General features: G+C 41.7%; 1 protein-coding gene across 4 annotated transcripts in view; it reads left to right on the forward strand.

The window, feature by feature from the left end:
* Positions 1-15056, forward strand: part of TLN2 (talin 2) — a 460005-nt gene that overhangs the window by 342465 nt on the left and 102484 nt on the right. For all 4 annotated transcript variants that reach the window (XM_030814511.1, XM_030814513.1, XM_030814512.1 and 1 more), the window contains 4 exons: positions 9952-10160; positions 11288-11407; positions 12422-12619; positions 13697-13836. In XM_030814511.1, coding sequence (XP_030670371.1) covers positions 9952-10160; positions 11288-11407; positions 12422-12619; positions 13697-13836 — 667 coding nt within the window. The remainder of the gene's footprint in view (positions 1-9951; positions 10161-11287; positions 11408-12421; positions 12620-13696; positions 13837-15056) is intronic.

The raw sequence follows: 15056 nt of genomic DNA on the forward strand, positions 1-15056 counted from the left end.
TCCTGATGAACAGTGCCATCGAGGACCTTTTCATAGGTTTATTGGCCATTTTGTGAAGTATGTTTGTGTCTTTTGCCCGTTATTTGAAAATTGGGTTATTGTCTTTTCCTCATTTATAGGAGTTCTTTGTTACTTATATGTATTTCTTGTATATTGTGATTTGCATTTTTAGTCTCTTAAAGTGCCTTTTGATGAACAAAAGGTTTTATTTTAATATATTCCAATTTATACTTTTTCCTTTATGGTTGGTACTTTTTGTGTCCTGTTTTAAAACTTTTGCCTAAGATCATGCCGATGTTCTTCTCTGTCGTATCCTAGAGCTTCACTGTTTGATTTTCATGTTTGGAACTTTGATCTATCTGGAATAAGTTTTATTTATGTGCAGTAGGGTTCATTTAATTGTTTTTCCACATAGGTATCCATTTGACCCAGCACCACTGATTGAAAAGGCTACTGTTTCCCAGTGATCTTTAGTGTCACTCTGTTGTAACATAAGTGAACATATATGTTTGGATCAGTTTGTGGTATTTGTTCTTTTCCATCGATTTAATTGCCTGTTCTTATATTAGTACTATGCTTCCCTAATTACTATACTGCAATTTTATACTATATCTTAATGTTTGGTAATGCACATCCTCCAACTTTGTTGGTTTTCCTCAGGTTCGTGTTGATTGTTCTTGGCCTTTTCCATTTCCACATAAATTCTAGAATCAGCTTGTCAATTTGTACAAGATAATAATAAAAAATACTGTTTTCTTAAGCCAGTATTTTTAAACCACTATTGGGATAACATTGAATCAATTTGGGGAGAATTGACATCTTTATATCATTGAGTCTTCTAATCTGTGAATATCCATTTATTTAGGTCTTCTTTTCTGCCAGTACAGTTTTATGGTTTTCTTCATAGAAGTCTCTGTTTTGGTTAAAGTGTGTATGACATCTCTTTTTTCATTCTTTTACTTTCAATTTTTCTTCATACATATATCTAATGGGTTGGGTATCCTCTGAGCTTGTCGTTGTTCTTTGGGGAGGGCAGAGAGTATTTGGTGGTGTAACAATGTTTTTCTTTCAATTGGAGTATTTTGTCTATTTATAGATAGTGTAATTACTGATATGTTGGAGTTCGAGTCTATCGTCTTACTATTTGTTTTCTCTGTGCCTGCCTGTGGTAAGTTCCTTTTTTTCCCCTTTGCTTGCCTCCTTTCAGATTCATACGCATTTTCTAAATTCTATTTCCTTCCTCTTGATTAGCTTGTTAGTTGTACATTCATTTACTATTCTTTTTTGATTTCTTTAAATCTAAGTTACTCTGTTTCCTCTTCTGCATAGTGCAAGAATCTTGAGACATGTTAACTTCATTTACCTTTCTTTCAATTATTTTATTGTTTTCTTTTTTGTTGTTGTTGTTTTTTTTTGTTTTTTTTTTTTTCGTTTTTGAGATGGAGTCTCACGCAGTAACCAGGCTGGAGTGCAGTGGCGCGATCTTGGCCCACTGCAACCTCTGCCTCCTGGGTTCAAGAGATTCTGCTGCCTCAGCCTCCTGCCTCAGCCTCCCGAGTGGCTGGGACTACAGGCGCATGCCACCACACCCAGCTAATTTTTGTATTTTTAATAGAAACGGGGTTTCACCATGTTGGCCAGGATGGTCTTGATCTTTTGACCTTGTGATCCACCCTCCTCGGCCTCCCAAAGTGCTGGGATTACAGGCGTGAGCCACTGCACCCATCCTTATGTTTTAATTCTGGGTATATTTTCATCTCTGCAATACAGTCTCAGTATTGTTCCAGATAGTCCTTATTCATTTGGATTTCCTCCCATAGTTGCCCTTTCCATTATCCTTGGTTCCTTCTGCATCTCCAGGGACTTTCATTAGGGATCATTTCTCTTCTGCCTGAAGAACTCCCTTCATTATTTTCCTTAGTAGTAATCTACTGGTGACAAGTTCTCTCCATTTTGGTTTGTCTAAAGATGCTTTTGTTTAGCTTTTATTTTAGGTGGATAATATCACTGATACAATTTTAGGTTGGCAGTTGTTTTCTTCCAGCACTTTGGAGATGTTATTCCATTGTCGCTGGCTTCTTTTATTTCTGTTGTGAAGTTAGCTATGAAGGTAATGCGGTTTTATTTTTCCCCTTTCCTTGCTTTTTGAGTTTTTTTAGTCTTTGGTTTTCCAGCAGTGTGCCTGGAGGAGTTTCCCTGCATATTTATCCTCCTTTGGGTTGCAAGTACTCCTTGAAAATGGGATTTGTTGTCCTAGGCCAGTTTTCAAAAAATCAACCTTTGTTTCTTCAAATATTGCTTCTGTCCCATTTCCTTTCTCTTATGCTAGATCATTTCACTGTGTTTTCTACATCTTCTCTACCCTTTTCTTCTTCATAGTTTTTCTTTTCATGCTCTGTTCTGAATATCTGCTTTTGATCTATCTTCCAGTTCACTTTTCCTCTCTTTAGCAGTGTCTATTCTGCTTTCAACCCCTTCAATTAAGATTTTAATTGTAAATATCATATTTTTCAGTTTTAGAATATCCATTTGATTATTTACTTACAGTTTGTGTCTCTGCTGGAATTCTGTATGTTGTCATCTAATTTCTTCAACATATTTATCACAGTTATTTAAAGTTGAAGTCCAGTATCCTAATATCTGGATACCCTGTAGCCTGTTTTTATTGTCAGGGATTTTTTTTTTCCACCTCTTGGTTTTTCAGCCATTGGTTTTTTTTTTATTTTATTATTATTATTATTTTTTTATTATTATACTTTAAGTTTTAGGGTACATGTGCACAATGTGCAGGTTTGTTACATATGTATCCATGTGCCATGTTGGTGTGCTGCACCCATTAACTCGTCATTTAGCATTAGGTATATCTCCTAATGCTGTCCCTCCCCCCTCCCCCCACCCCACAACAGTCCCCGGAGTGTGATGTTCCCCTTCCTGTGTCCATGTGTTCTCATTGTTCAATTCCCACCTAGGAGTGAGAACATGTGGTGTTTGGTTTTTTTCCTTGCGATAGTTTACTGAGAATGATGGTTTCCAGTTTAATCCATGTCCCTACAAAGGACATGAACTCATCATTTTTTATGGCTGCATAGTATTCCATGGTGTATATGTGCCACATTTTCTTAATCCAGTCTATCGTTGTTGGACATCTGGGTTGGTTCCAAGTCTTTGCTATTGTGAATAGTGCCGCAGTAAACATACGTGTGCATGTGTCTTTATAGCAGCATGATTTATAATCCTTTGGGTATATACCCAGTAATGGGATGGCTGGGTCAAATGGTATTTCTAGCTCTAGATCCCTGAGGAATCGCCACACTGACTTCCACAATGGTTGAACTAGTTTACAGTCCCACCAACAGTGTAAAAGTGTTCCTATTTCTCCACATCCTCTCCAGCACCTGTTGTTTCCTGATTTTTTAATGATGGCCATTCTAACTGGTGTGAGATGGTATCTCATTGTGGTTTTGATTTGCATTTCTCTGATGGCCAGTGATGATGAGCATTTTTTCATGTGTTTTTTGGCTGCATAAATGTCTTCTTTTGAGAAGTGTCCTTTCATGTCCTTCGCCCACTTTTTGATGGGGTTGTTTGTTTTTTTCTTGTAAATTTGTTTGAGTTCATTGTAGATTCTGGATATTAGCCCTTTGTCAGATGAGTAGGTTGCAAAAATTTTCTCCCATTTTGTAGGTTGCCTGTTCACTGTGATGGTAGTTTCTTTTGCTGTGCAGAAGCTCTTTAGTTTAATTAGATCCCATTTGTCAATTTTGGCTTTTGTTGCCATTGCTTTTGGTGTTTTAGACATGAAGTCCTTGCCCAAGCCTATGTCCTGAATGGTATTGCCTAGGTTTTCTTCTAGGGTTTTTATGGTTTTAGGTCTAACATTTAAGTCTTTAATCCATCTTGAATTAATTTTTGTATAAGGTATAAGGAAGGGATCCAGTTTCAGCTTTCTACATATGGCTAGCCAGTTTTCCCAGCACCATTTATTAAATAGGGAATCCTTTTCCCATTGCTTGTTTTTGTCAGGTTTGTCAAAGATCAGATAGTTGTAGATATGTGGCATCATTTCTGAGGACTCTGTTCTGTTCCATTGATCTATGTCTCTGTTGTGGTACCAGTACCATGCTGTTTTGGTCACTGTAGCCTTGTAGTATAGTTTGAAGTCAGGTAGCGTGATGCCTCCAGCTTTGTTCTTTTGGCTTAGGATTGACTTGGCAATGCGGGCTCTTTTTTGGTTCCGTATGGACTTTAAAGTAGTTTTTTCCAATTCTGTGAAGAAAGTCATTGGTAGTTTGATGGGGATGGCATTGAATCTATAAATTACCTTGGGCAGTACGGCCATTTTTATGATATCAGCCATTGGTTTTGTCTCCTGGTGTTTTCTTTTTTTTTTTCTTTAAGACTGAACATTGCTATTTTAAATTGTAGAGATAGTTTGAGGCCCTGAATTATGTTTTTTCCCTACATAGGATTACTCTTTGCTTCTGGCAGGTGGTTAAGATAAGGACAGATCACAATAAAAATGCAGGAACTGAGCTGATTGGAAATTGTGTGGTCTGTTTCCAGTTTACCTTTGAGGGTGTAGCCCTTGAGTGTCCCATCTGAAAGGGTTGCTGTTTACCCGGGCTATTCTGTTTTTTGGGCTCAGAACTATGCTTTTCTCTTCTAGCCCCATGAGATTTCAAGAAACTTTCCTCAGCTTCTCAGCTTCTTGGTAACAGGTTACATATTAGGAAATGCCTTTAGAGAAAAAGCAATCCTGAACATTGGACTCACTCCTTCTTTTCAAGATCTTGGCCCTCTTTACCTTGGTGCCTTGGTATTTCTCCAGTGTCTTCAAATAAATGTTTTATATATGTTTTCCAGAGTTTCTTTGTGGGAAGGCTGATTTTCAGTAAGTTATTCTGCCATCACTACCAGCAAAATCCTCTTTGATTTGTAAAAACTGTATACATTTATTACTTTGAAAATAAAAATTTTAAAGAGCACAATAGGAACACAAAGTTATAGTACAGTATATACAGTACCTGCAATAATAAGAACGCAAAATTCGATCCCAGTAGGAGGGTAGGGGAAATTTTCAGAGCAGAATTGACACCTAGCGAGGGCTTTGTGGATTGTTTAGGAGTCCTTTAGCATTCTAGGAGGAGGAAAAGTATGATAAAATTCTTAGAAAATCATAGGGTAATATGAGAGATTTAAATTTCAGAAATTTCTACACTTTCCCGAAATCTTGCCAGCTGTTGTGTAGATGATGAAATGCATATTTAGTAGAGAAAAGACTACTTTACAGGTTGCGTCATCTCATACCAATAACACCCAGGAAGACATGCTGTCTAGTTAGTGTCTGAAAAACAGCCTAGAAGTAGCCCCATTTAATTTTGGCAGGCACTGGAAGGCAGTTGCATAAGTGAGCACTGCATGTATGATGCCTTAAAGATGAGAGAAGGCTGGTGGAAGGAACTGAAGGTGGTGAAAGTCATAGGCAAAGAGGAAGTGAGAAATAAGAGGATAAGGCTGAAAAGTTAGGCCAGGGTCAGATCCTAAAGGGCCTCATAAGCTAAAATAAATGAGTTATACTTTAACTGAAGAATATGTGAACATGTTTTTCAGCTGTGGACACAGTTCATATTGCTTTTTGTATAGGTTGCCCTTCCTCCCGTGTGTAGAATAGATTGGATGGAAACAAAGTGGTAGGCAAGGAAGCTGTTGCATTAATCCAGGTAAGAGATGGTGGTGTCCTACAGTGGAGACGAAGTGATGGATTGAAGAAGCAAAAACCCAATCGTTCTTGGTGACTGGTTAGAAGTTGGTGGAGATGGTAACATGAACGGTTCCAAGTGTTTGGTCTTATAGCTGAGTGAAGAGTTGTATGAATCACTGATGGGAACACAGGACCATTGGTAGGAGCAGGGGAGGTGAAGTTCAGGAATGCTGGATTTGGCACTAAATATATTCCATTTGAAGTGCTGCAGAGTATGCAGTGAGAGCATCATTAGGCAGCTAAATCTTTGGCTCTGGAACTCAGTAGAGAAGGCTGGGCTGGATGATACAGATTTGAAAATTATTGGTAAAATGATAATGATTGGAAGTAGATAATTTTGCCAACAAGGAGCGGTAGAGTGAGAGACAGCTTATCAGTTGTAATTCTGAGGAACCTGGCTGGTCAAGGAGGAAACTGGCAATGGAAATCTTTGAAAGAAAGAAGAACATGGAGCTGTGGAGAGGGCAGGGAAACCAGGAGAGAGGGATGTCTCTAGAACCATAGACACAGTTGCTGCCCAGAAAGTCATGTCAAATGGGAGACTTAAGCATCCATTAACTTTAGGAATAAGGAGGTCACTATTCTCCTTGTTGAAGGCGGTTTCAGGACAGTTGGAGAATAGATGGGAAGCAAGGAAAGAGAGAGCACGTGTGGAAAACTTCTCCATGGGTCTCAGTTTCCTTGTCCATAATTGAGGTGTGTGGGATTTTCAGAAGTTTCACGTGAGCTGCCACTGGGCTGTATTCTAATGCAAGTGTGTTTCTGTTTGGCCAATGCAGCGTTCAAAATATATTTCTGTATAGCTGATTACAATTACACAGAACCCTTTGTAAATACTTTGGAACAGATAAAAGATTTGTGTCTTACCTGGTCTTTATCTTCTGAAGTTGCTCTGTGGCCCAATACTGTCTGGATACACAATCCACATGAATTCTGGTAAAGAATAGCAACCATTATGTAGAATGCTACTATATTTGATATCACTTGATATGCCTTCATAAGATTCTGTTACTGAGTGTCATTTAAGATCCAGATGGCAAGAATACTGTGAAAGTAATCTGTGTTTTCAAAGGACTGTGGTTATTGAAACAGAAATCTGCTTTCGTATTTCACGCTGGTGGTTCTGGTACTGTGGTGCACACTTTGACTGCAGGAAGAGTTCCATTTGGAGGGTGTTGTTTGCTTGGAGATCTGACCCTGTAGTGATGATCATTGAGAATGTTGCCGTGCGTTCAGCCATGCACAGCTGGGCTTTCTGACCATGGTCACTGGGCTTTCTGACCTCTGGTGGCCTTGTTTCATCCTTTTGATGGTATGGCTTCCTCTTTGCAGAAACCTGATCTCTCTCAAGAAGATCCTTGATGTGCTTTGAGATTTCACAGTGAGTCCTTAGCAGAAAACACATGGGATGGACCAGGTTAAGTTTTTGGAATTTAGCTCTTCTGATTTCTGCGTTTTTTTAAATTGTATGAGTCTATGAAAGGTTTTTCACTAAATGGGTTTTGCATAAACATGTCTTTTCTAATTGGATATGATAAATGATTTACTCCTCCAAACTTATATACGACTCAAATAGAAGTGGATTCAAGAGTCCATATGACAAATGGGAAGACAAGAGGAGAGGTCTAGAAATCACAGCCTAGAATCTGCAATGGTCAGAGCTAGGAACTCAGCCTCTCCTAAAACCCATGAGAAACGGAGGCCCAGAGGGAAAAGGCAGCAGTTTAGACCACACAACTAATCAGCAGCAGAGCCAGGGCCAGATGAGGTCTTAACTACATCTGGCGCTTTTCTGAGCAACAGCATCCTTCAACCCTGTGCCAAAAGCTTAAGCGTAAAATGGAATGACCATTCTCCTCAGATTGTTTCTTTCCTTCACCTTAGCTTTGTTTACCTTTGTGCTTTCTCTTCTGGGCTTCTCCTCTGCCATAAAAAGCACTTAGTTTAAAATTCTTTTATTCTGCCAGCTGTACTCAGAAGTGCCATGGGATAAATGATAGATTGGCAGCTTTGTAATTTACCTTGATTAGATCATACTTTTATATCCCAGCTGTGTGATTTACTAAATATTTACATATTAGCAAGTCTGCAGCACTGCAAACCCATCTGGTTTTATGGATCTGAGGCCTTTCACACTCGATTGTATCTCAGAGCCTCGCCCTCAGTGAGGAAAAGACCACCTGCTGTGTAGGTGCTGACTCAGCTGAGGCAGCGGCTAGTAAAGACCACACTCACGGGTGCCGAGAGACCTTCCAGCTCAGTCCTGTAGAAAATAGTCATTTCAAAAGTTCAGTGCAAGAGAGACATTGATTTGCGTATTTTTCATGTAGATCTTATATGTTCTAACAAAAAGGGCTCATAGCTCTCTACCGCGAAGAGCACTATAAAGAATATTTGACCTCAAAGTGAGGAAAGCTCAGATCTAGCTCTCCTGCCACCTCTGGAAGTGTTTGTGGGCAAGACATGTCTCAGCACCAGGCTTCATCTGTGAAATTTCATGAGATGAGCTCTAGGGTAAGCTGTTCAGCGATTCTCAGGCATTATATGTGTCCTGGCATCTTCAGTCTTCATCCTCTTCTTGGGTGTGCCAAGGACTAGTAAGACTCACGTTTATTCCACACGAGGTGGTGCTACAGCTTTAAAGGACTAGTTTATATTCGTCGTTTATCACCAAATCCCATCATCTGTTTAGATGCAAATTTAAAGAGAAGCAGGCACTTCACAAAAGAGGATATCTAAATGGCCATTAAGTGCATGCAAAGGTGCTCAACATCATTACTCATTAAGGACATAAAAGTTAAAACCTCACTGAGATGCAGCTACACATGCATCAGAATGATTAAATTAAAATCCGATGCTCCCTGGTGTTGGCTAGGATGTAGAGCAACTGCAGTTCTTACAGATTGCCAGTGGAATGTGTAATGGTAAAGTCATTTTGGAAAACTGTTTTTGTAGTATTTTCTAAAGCTAAATATATACTTACTCTATGACCTAGCAGTTCAATTCCTAGGTTTATATCTAAGAGAAGTGATCCATATGGCTACTTGAATATATATATATATATAAGAACTTTCTTGTTAGATTCATTCATAACAGCCCCAAACAGGAAACAACCCAAATGGCCGTCAACAAGAGAATGGATAAACAAATATTGGCAGATTTGTATAGTGGAATACTATATAGCAAGAAAAAAGAAAGAACTGCCACATATTACAGCTTAGCTGAATCTCACAGCATTATGGTCAGAGAAAGAAAGCAGACACAAAAGAATACATATATGTGGTTCTGTTAACATGAAGTTTAAGAACAGGTAAAAGGGCCGGGTGCAGTGGCTGACGCCTGTAATCCCAGCATTTTGGGAGGCCAAGGCGGGCGGATCACGAGGTCAGGAGATTGAGACCATCCTGGCTAACACAGTGAAACCCCGTCTCTACTAAAAAAAAAAAAAATTACAAAAAAATTAGCGGGGCATGGTGGCGGGCACCTGTAGTCCCAGCTGCTCGGTAGGCTGAGGCAGGAGAATGGCGTGAACCTGGGAGGTGGAGCTTGCAGTGAGCCAAGATCGTGCCACTGCACTCCAGCCTGGGTGACAGAGTGAGACTCCGTCTCAAAAAAAAAAAAAAAAAAAAAAAAAACAGGTAAAAGTAGTCTAAGGTAATAGACATTAGAATGGTGATTACTTCCGGTGTGAAGGGAGCATTGACTGGCACAACTGATGGTGGATATGTGGCTGTATCCATATGTGCCAATTCACGGAGCTGCACATGTAGACTTGTTCACTGTAGTGTACTGTAAGTTATGCCCCAGAAAGACAGTTGAGAAGAACGGTGCTTTTACATGGCCTCCCACAAACATGTACATGAACATACCCAAGTGTGTCCATCTGTGTACTCCCATGCACTTGGTGTTCTAGGTCTAGGGACAGTGGGGCAGTGGGAGCAAGAGAAATCAGGGGGAAGAAGTCTTTAGTATTGCATTTGTTATTAAGGTGTCTCTTGGTTTGGCCCAGAGCCAGGGGGATATGTTTCTGAAGCCAGCTACTTCTTTGAGAAACACAGCAATTCAAATTTTATGAAGACCAATCTGCAGCTCCTGTTCTGTGCCAGGCCCTGGTCCAGAAGCTTATTCCTAAGTAAAATGTGCCATTTAGATGAAGTCTAACTGGAACTCTGATGGACTTTTATCCCCAGGGGTGGCTGCTAGAGAGACGGCCCAAGCTCTAAAAACGCTGGCCCAGGCCGCCCGTGGAGTGGCTGCATCGACGACCGACCCCGCGGCCGCCCATGCCATGTTAGATTCTGCTCGAGACGTGATGGAGGGCTCCGCCATGCTCATTCAAGAGGCCAAGCAGGCCCTGATTGCACCTGGAGATGCAGAGAGTCAACAAAGACTGGCTCAGGTGAGGCTAGGAAGGAGAAATTGTGGTTGTCATGGTCATCATTAACGTGGACATGTGGGTGGGCTGTCTCCTGGGCGCTTTTCCCTGATATGAACACTGACACAGCAGATGTTTTCAGAAACTTCCAAAGGTCATAACAGTGCTGGCCATACATGATACTCACTTTTGTAAGTCTTGCCTAGTATTCTCCACATTAATGTGTGATCTGCTTAATTCATGGTCAGCAGAGGGCATGGGGGCCTTCGAATTCTGTCCTTGGGAGTTTCGGAGCCAGGACATAACATGCTTGTTTTGGGCCTGTGTGTGCTGAGCTATATTGCTGTTCCTCGCCAGGTAATGAGGTAGATCCACTAGGGCTGGCCACTCAGAAGTTTTCAACCCTGGCTCTCTATTACTTCTTTGAATGCTTCTTCGACTGCCTGATTGAACCAGTTGGCTAAGGAGCATCCAGGCAGAGTCCTAGACGTGGGGCTGGGAAGGAGATGGCTTAGATTAGAGGGAATGACACTCCCCACCTCCAAAGACCTTCCTTTTAATTGAGGATACCAAAGAATGCAAACAGGGAGCCACCAAACATTTCTAGGCAGCGTGAGGGCAACTCCAGGTTGTGCTCAGAGCGCCCCACTTGCCCTTGGGCAGAATGAGGTTTGGGAGGATGACCCCATGAGTCACTGAGCAGAAATTAACCACAGGCCTTCTAATTGTGATCCAAACAACTCAAGGTCTCCTTCCACCTCGGCGACCTCAGCAGGGCTCCCAAGAAGGGAGATATTTTCATTTCTCTTGGTATAAGAAATCTTTGCTTTAGAACCTGACCTCATGCTGGAGAGTTCTATATTTGAATCACAAAACTGTGCCTTAGCCTGGCTTTGGGGAGCAGGTGGGATGTGCTGTGTCACTGTGTCAGACCCTTTGCTGAGACGGAATGTTAATCCCAATAAGAGGGTGGAAACTTCTCTGGGACAAGGGGCCTGGATGAGGTGATGTAAGACAGGTAACAGTGGCAGGTGGATGCTGGTGGGTCATTTCCATATCTATTTCAGCTCTGCATGTTGTCACTGCCCATTCCCAACAAACGTGCAGAAATGTTTGTACTTAAAGGTGCTTCTCTCCCTCCGCGCATTCAGGTGGCTAAAGCCGTCTCACACTCCTTAAATAACTGCGTAAATTGCCTCCCTGGGCAGAAGGATGTGGACGTGGCCTTGAAGAGCATCGGGGAGTCCAGCAAGAAGCTGCTTGTGGATTCGGTGAGAGGTTCTTAGACTGGGAAAGGACACTGGGGGACTAGGCTCACATTAGGTGTGAGTGAAGTCTTTTTCTCTCCATGAGATCTCTGAGCAGCTAACCCTTCCTTTAGGAGTCCTGTTTTTCCCGCCAGTCTTTGTTTTCCATGTTTTGCTGTCTGATAACAAAGTTCCCAGGTGGAGCTTTTAAAGTTTACTTTTTCTTTGAGCCCATGTTGCCATTTCCTCTTGGATCATCCCAATGAGACTGGCAAAGGGGTATGTGATCACCTGGCTTCTCATCAGGACATCTCAGATAGTGACAATCAGGTGTTGGAAGGGTACATGTGTCCAAGACTCAGTGAGAGAGTGAGTAGTCTGAGGAATTTCACCTTGGGGCCTGTTCCCTTCCCTGCTTTGTGAGTCTTGCTGAAGGAGGGTTTGTGCTCATGCATCTTTGTTTCTTGTCTGCACAGGTATAGAGGCAATGTATGTGGGTGATGAATAGAGTCTAGCTTAACTCCCTAGAACTTTTCCCAAATGGTTATCATTCTGCTAGATGACATTTAAAAGTTATTAACAAAGGCCACTAATATAATTGGTGGCTATTAGTTTGGAAGAACATGATTTGAAGTTTGAGAGCATCTGTCTTTTAGTTTACAAAGCTAAAACTTAGCTTTCATCTTAAGAGAGACAAAATAGGGTAGAGTTTTAGAGAATGGACCCTGGAGTCAGATTGCCTTGGTGTGGATCCTGTCTCTGCCACTTAGGTAACCTTGAACCCCTTTAGATAGCTTACATTTTTAGATCCACAGTGTCTAGCACTGAGTAGGTGTTTGATAAATTTAAATGAATGAATGGATGTATATGTTGAGGGTCAAACCTATTAATAAAATGGGCTCAGATGACTCAGAGCCTTTTAATCGTGATGACTCAAATGCATCTCTGAAGAGTCTGTCTCCCCTCCACAATACCTTCCTTTTATCCCTCCCCTGCAAAGCAAAATGTCTCATGGGGTGTGCCGTCTGTTCCCCACAGCTACCTCCAAGCACGAAGCCTTTCCAGGAAGCCCAGAGTGAACTGAACCAAGCAGCAGCTGATCTGAACCAGTCTGCTGGGGAAGTAGTCCATGCCACCCGGGGCCAGAGTGGAGAGTTGGCTGCAGCCTCTGGAAAGTTCAGTGATGATTTTGATGAATTCCTCGATGCTGGCATTGAGATGGCTGGCCAAGCTCAGGTGGGTGTGGAGATGGTTGTCTGGAGTTGACCTTAGCCTCTCCTCTCAGATGGACAATCCATCCTTGAGACTGACCGAACAAATAGGAAAAGGAACCTGGAAACAGGCAGGCCATGGTTGCGTTCTTTTTGCTGCTTAGGAAGCTCATGCCCTCATGGGAATGGCATTCCCAAAAATGCTATCAGCTTATGCATGAGGTGCTGTTAGTAATGAAGGATAACTTCTCCCGCAATCCTCCAGCAGAATTCATAGTCTTACTATTTGGAGGGAGGGTAGGAGGAGGGAGAATATTTAACAAAGATTAGAACAGCTCTTCAAATGTGGGATAATACAATAAAAATATATATGTATTTGAGGTTTAATGGACCATTCAGATGGTCTGTGTCTAATACTGAGTGTCAAGTGATTAAAAATTACCTCCTTCAGATGAACAGATAAACCCCTTGTTTAGAACAAGGGAGCTTGACTGATCTGGTGTCAGCTTGCAGAGCTGTTTTTTTTTTTTTTTTTTCTGCGCTCCTTTGACCTCCCTGAAAGAGATAACCAGGGTGTATCTTCTTCTAGTATCTACAAAGAATTGTTTCTCAGATGGCAACCGGGTGAGAAATGTGTCCTTTCCCGAGTCAGGAACTTCAGGGATGCAGTCAGCTCTGAATATCGAGACAGTGCTGGTCGTTTGTGCCAGGCCGAGATGTACAGCTCCTTGACAACTCCAGCATTGTTGAGCAAGATGCTGGAATCGCTGCCTGGTCTGTGCATTGGCTCACAGCTCGCTCGCTCTCCTCCCACCCTGCTCCCCGCTTAATGCCTCTAGTTGTGAGAAAGCACAGCTCTTGGCTGACCCACTTGGGGATGGATTTCTTTCCCCATGGCATGCATCTTGATCTGAGCATCTGTTTGGAGAAGGGTAGACACTGGTCAGTGTCTCACCGAGTTAGGCATCTGCAGGCTAACTGGGTTTAATGTAATCTATACGGATAACCTGCCTGCATGTCAGGATACTGCTCCTAGCTCTCTGAATGCCTCCTTCAAGAAATGGACAGGCCCTAATTGCTCTGGCTCCTTTTGACCTTCCAGACAAAAGAAGACCAGATCCAAGTGATAGGGAACCTCAAGAATATCTCGATGGCATCCAGCAAGCTGCTGTTAGCTGCCAAGTCTCTCTCTGTAGATCCAGGAGCTCCCAATGCGAAAAATCTCCTGGCTGCAGCTGCAAGGTAAGAGTGGGACAAAATGTGCTTTCTTGTGTGGTTAGACAGTGTCATTGCAGTCTGAAGATGTGCCTGACAGCCTCCCACTTTTGCTGAGCAAAAGAATTGGTGCTGTCCTTAGGTCATGGGAGGTGGAGCTGAGAGTGATGGACAGTATTTTATAAAACTGGCTCATTTCCATGTTCTTTCCCCACTAAAAATATCTTCTGTCTTCTCATACAGCCTTTTCAGTAGAGACTTGCATAGATGTAAGGTCCATTTTGACTTATAAATGCAATGAATTAAACAGATTTTTTTAAGTAGTGTTATATCTTTCAGAGTATAAAATAATATATGCTTCTTGAAAACTCAGAAAATACTGAAAAGTGTAAAGATGAAAAGCAGTGCTCATCAAGTCATTCAACAGACTTTTATTGAGCACTTAACCATGTGCCTGGCATCAGTGTTAGATTGAATGTAACATGTTGTATCTATCACATGGGGAAGGCTCCACTTTAAGATGAGTAGGGAGGTAGTGGGAATAAATTGTTTTTGGAAATATATTAAAACATGAGTGTGAATTTTGGATGCCTCCTTCTTTCCTGTTGGTTTCACCCAGGGAAGTGGGTAAAACAGTATAGTTTCTGCTCCAGGGCCACAAGTTAGTTCAGTAACTAGTGGTTGAATGTGGTATGTGGAGCACCGCAGTGGCAGCCCAGGGGGTTCTCATATCAGCAGCCCCTGTTTCATTTTCCTGAACCCAGAGAGTAGGGTGGTCATGATTCTGTGGTGGTGCAGGCATGTTTTCTTAGCATTGTTTAACGTCATATTATATATAAGAAAGCTGACAGTGGAGAGAGATTAAAAGCAGGACTATTAGGGGTTAGAGAGTAATTGGAAGCCTTTTCATAATGTGCAGATTTATGATTTTTGAAAAGCGTAGCTTTGATTCTGCTTTCTTTTTTTAAACTTGGTTTTTTAAAATTTGCGTGTGTGTGTGTGTGTGTGTGTGTGTGTGTGTGTGTGTGTGTGTCTTTATATCTCCCCTGGAAATCAATGGCTGTTTTTTAAATTGTCGGCATCAAGAGACCTGAATTATATTCCAGGCTTTAATGCTTGACTAACTCAATCGCATTGGTCAGCTTGCTCAGCCTGTCTAAACTTTCCCATCTGCAAAGTGGGGGTCTGAACTACATCATCCTTAAAGCTCTCCTTAGCTCTCAGCACATAAGATCTCATGGTACTCA

Source organism: Nomascus leucogenys, chromosome 6 (assembly GCF_006542625.1).
Source record: "Nomascus leucogenys isolate Asia chromosome 6, Asia_NLE_v1, whole genome shotgun sequence".
In the NCBI taxonomy this organism is placed as follows: Eukaryota; Metazoa; Chordata; class Mammalia; order Primates; family Hylobatidae; genus Nomascus; species Nomascus leucogenys.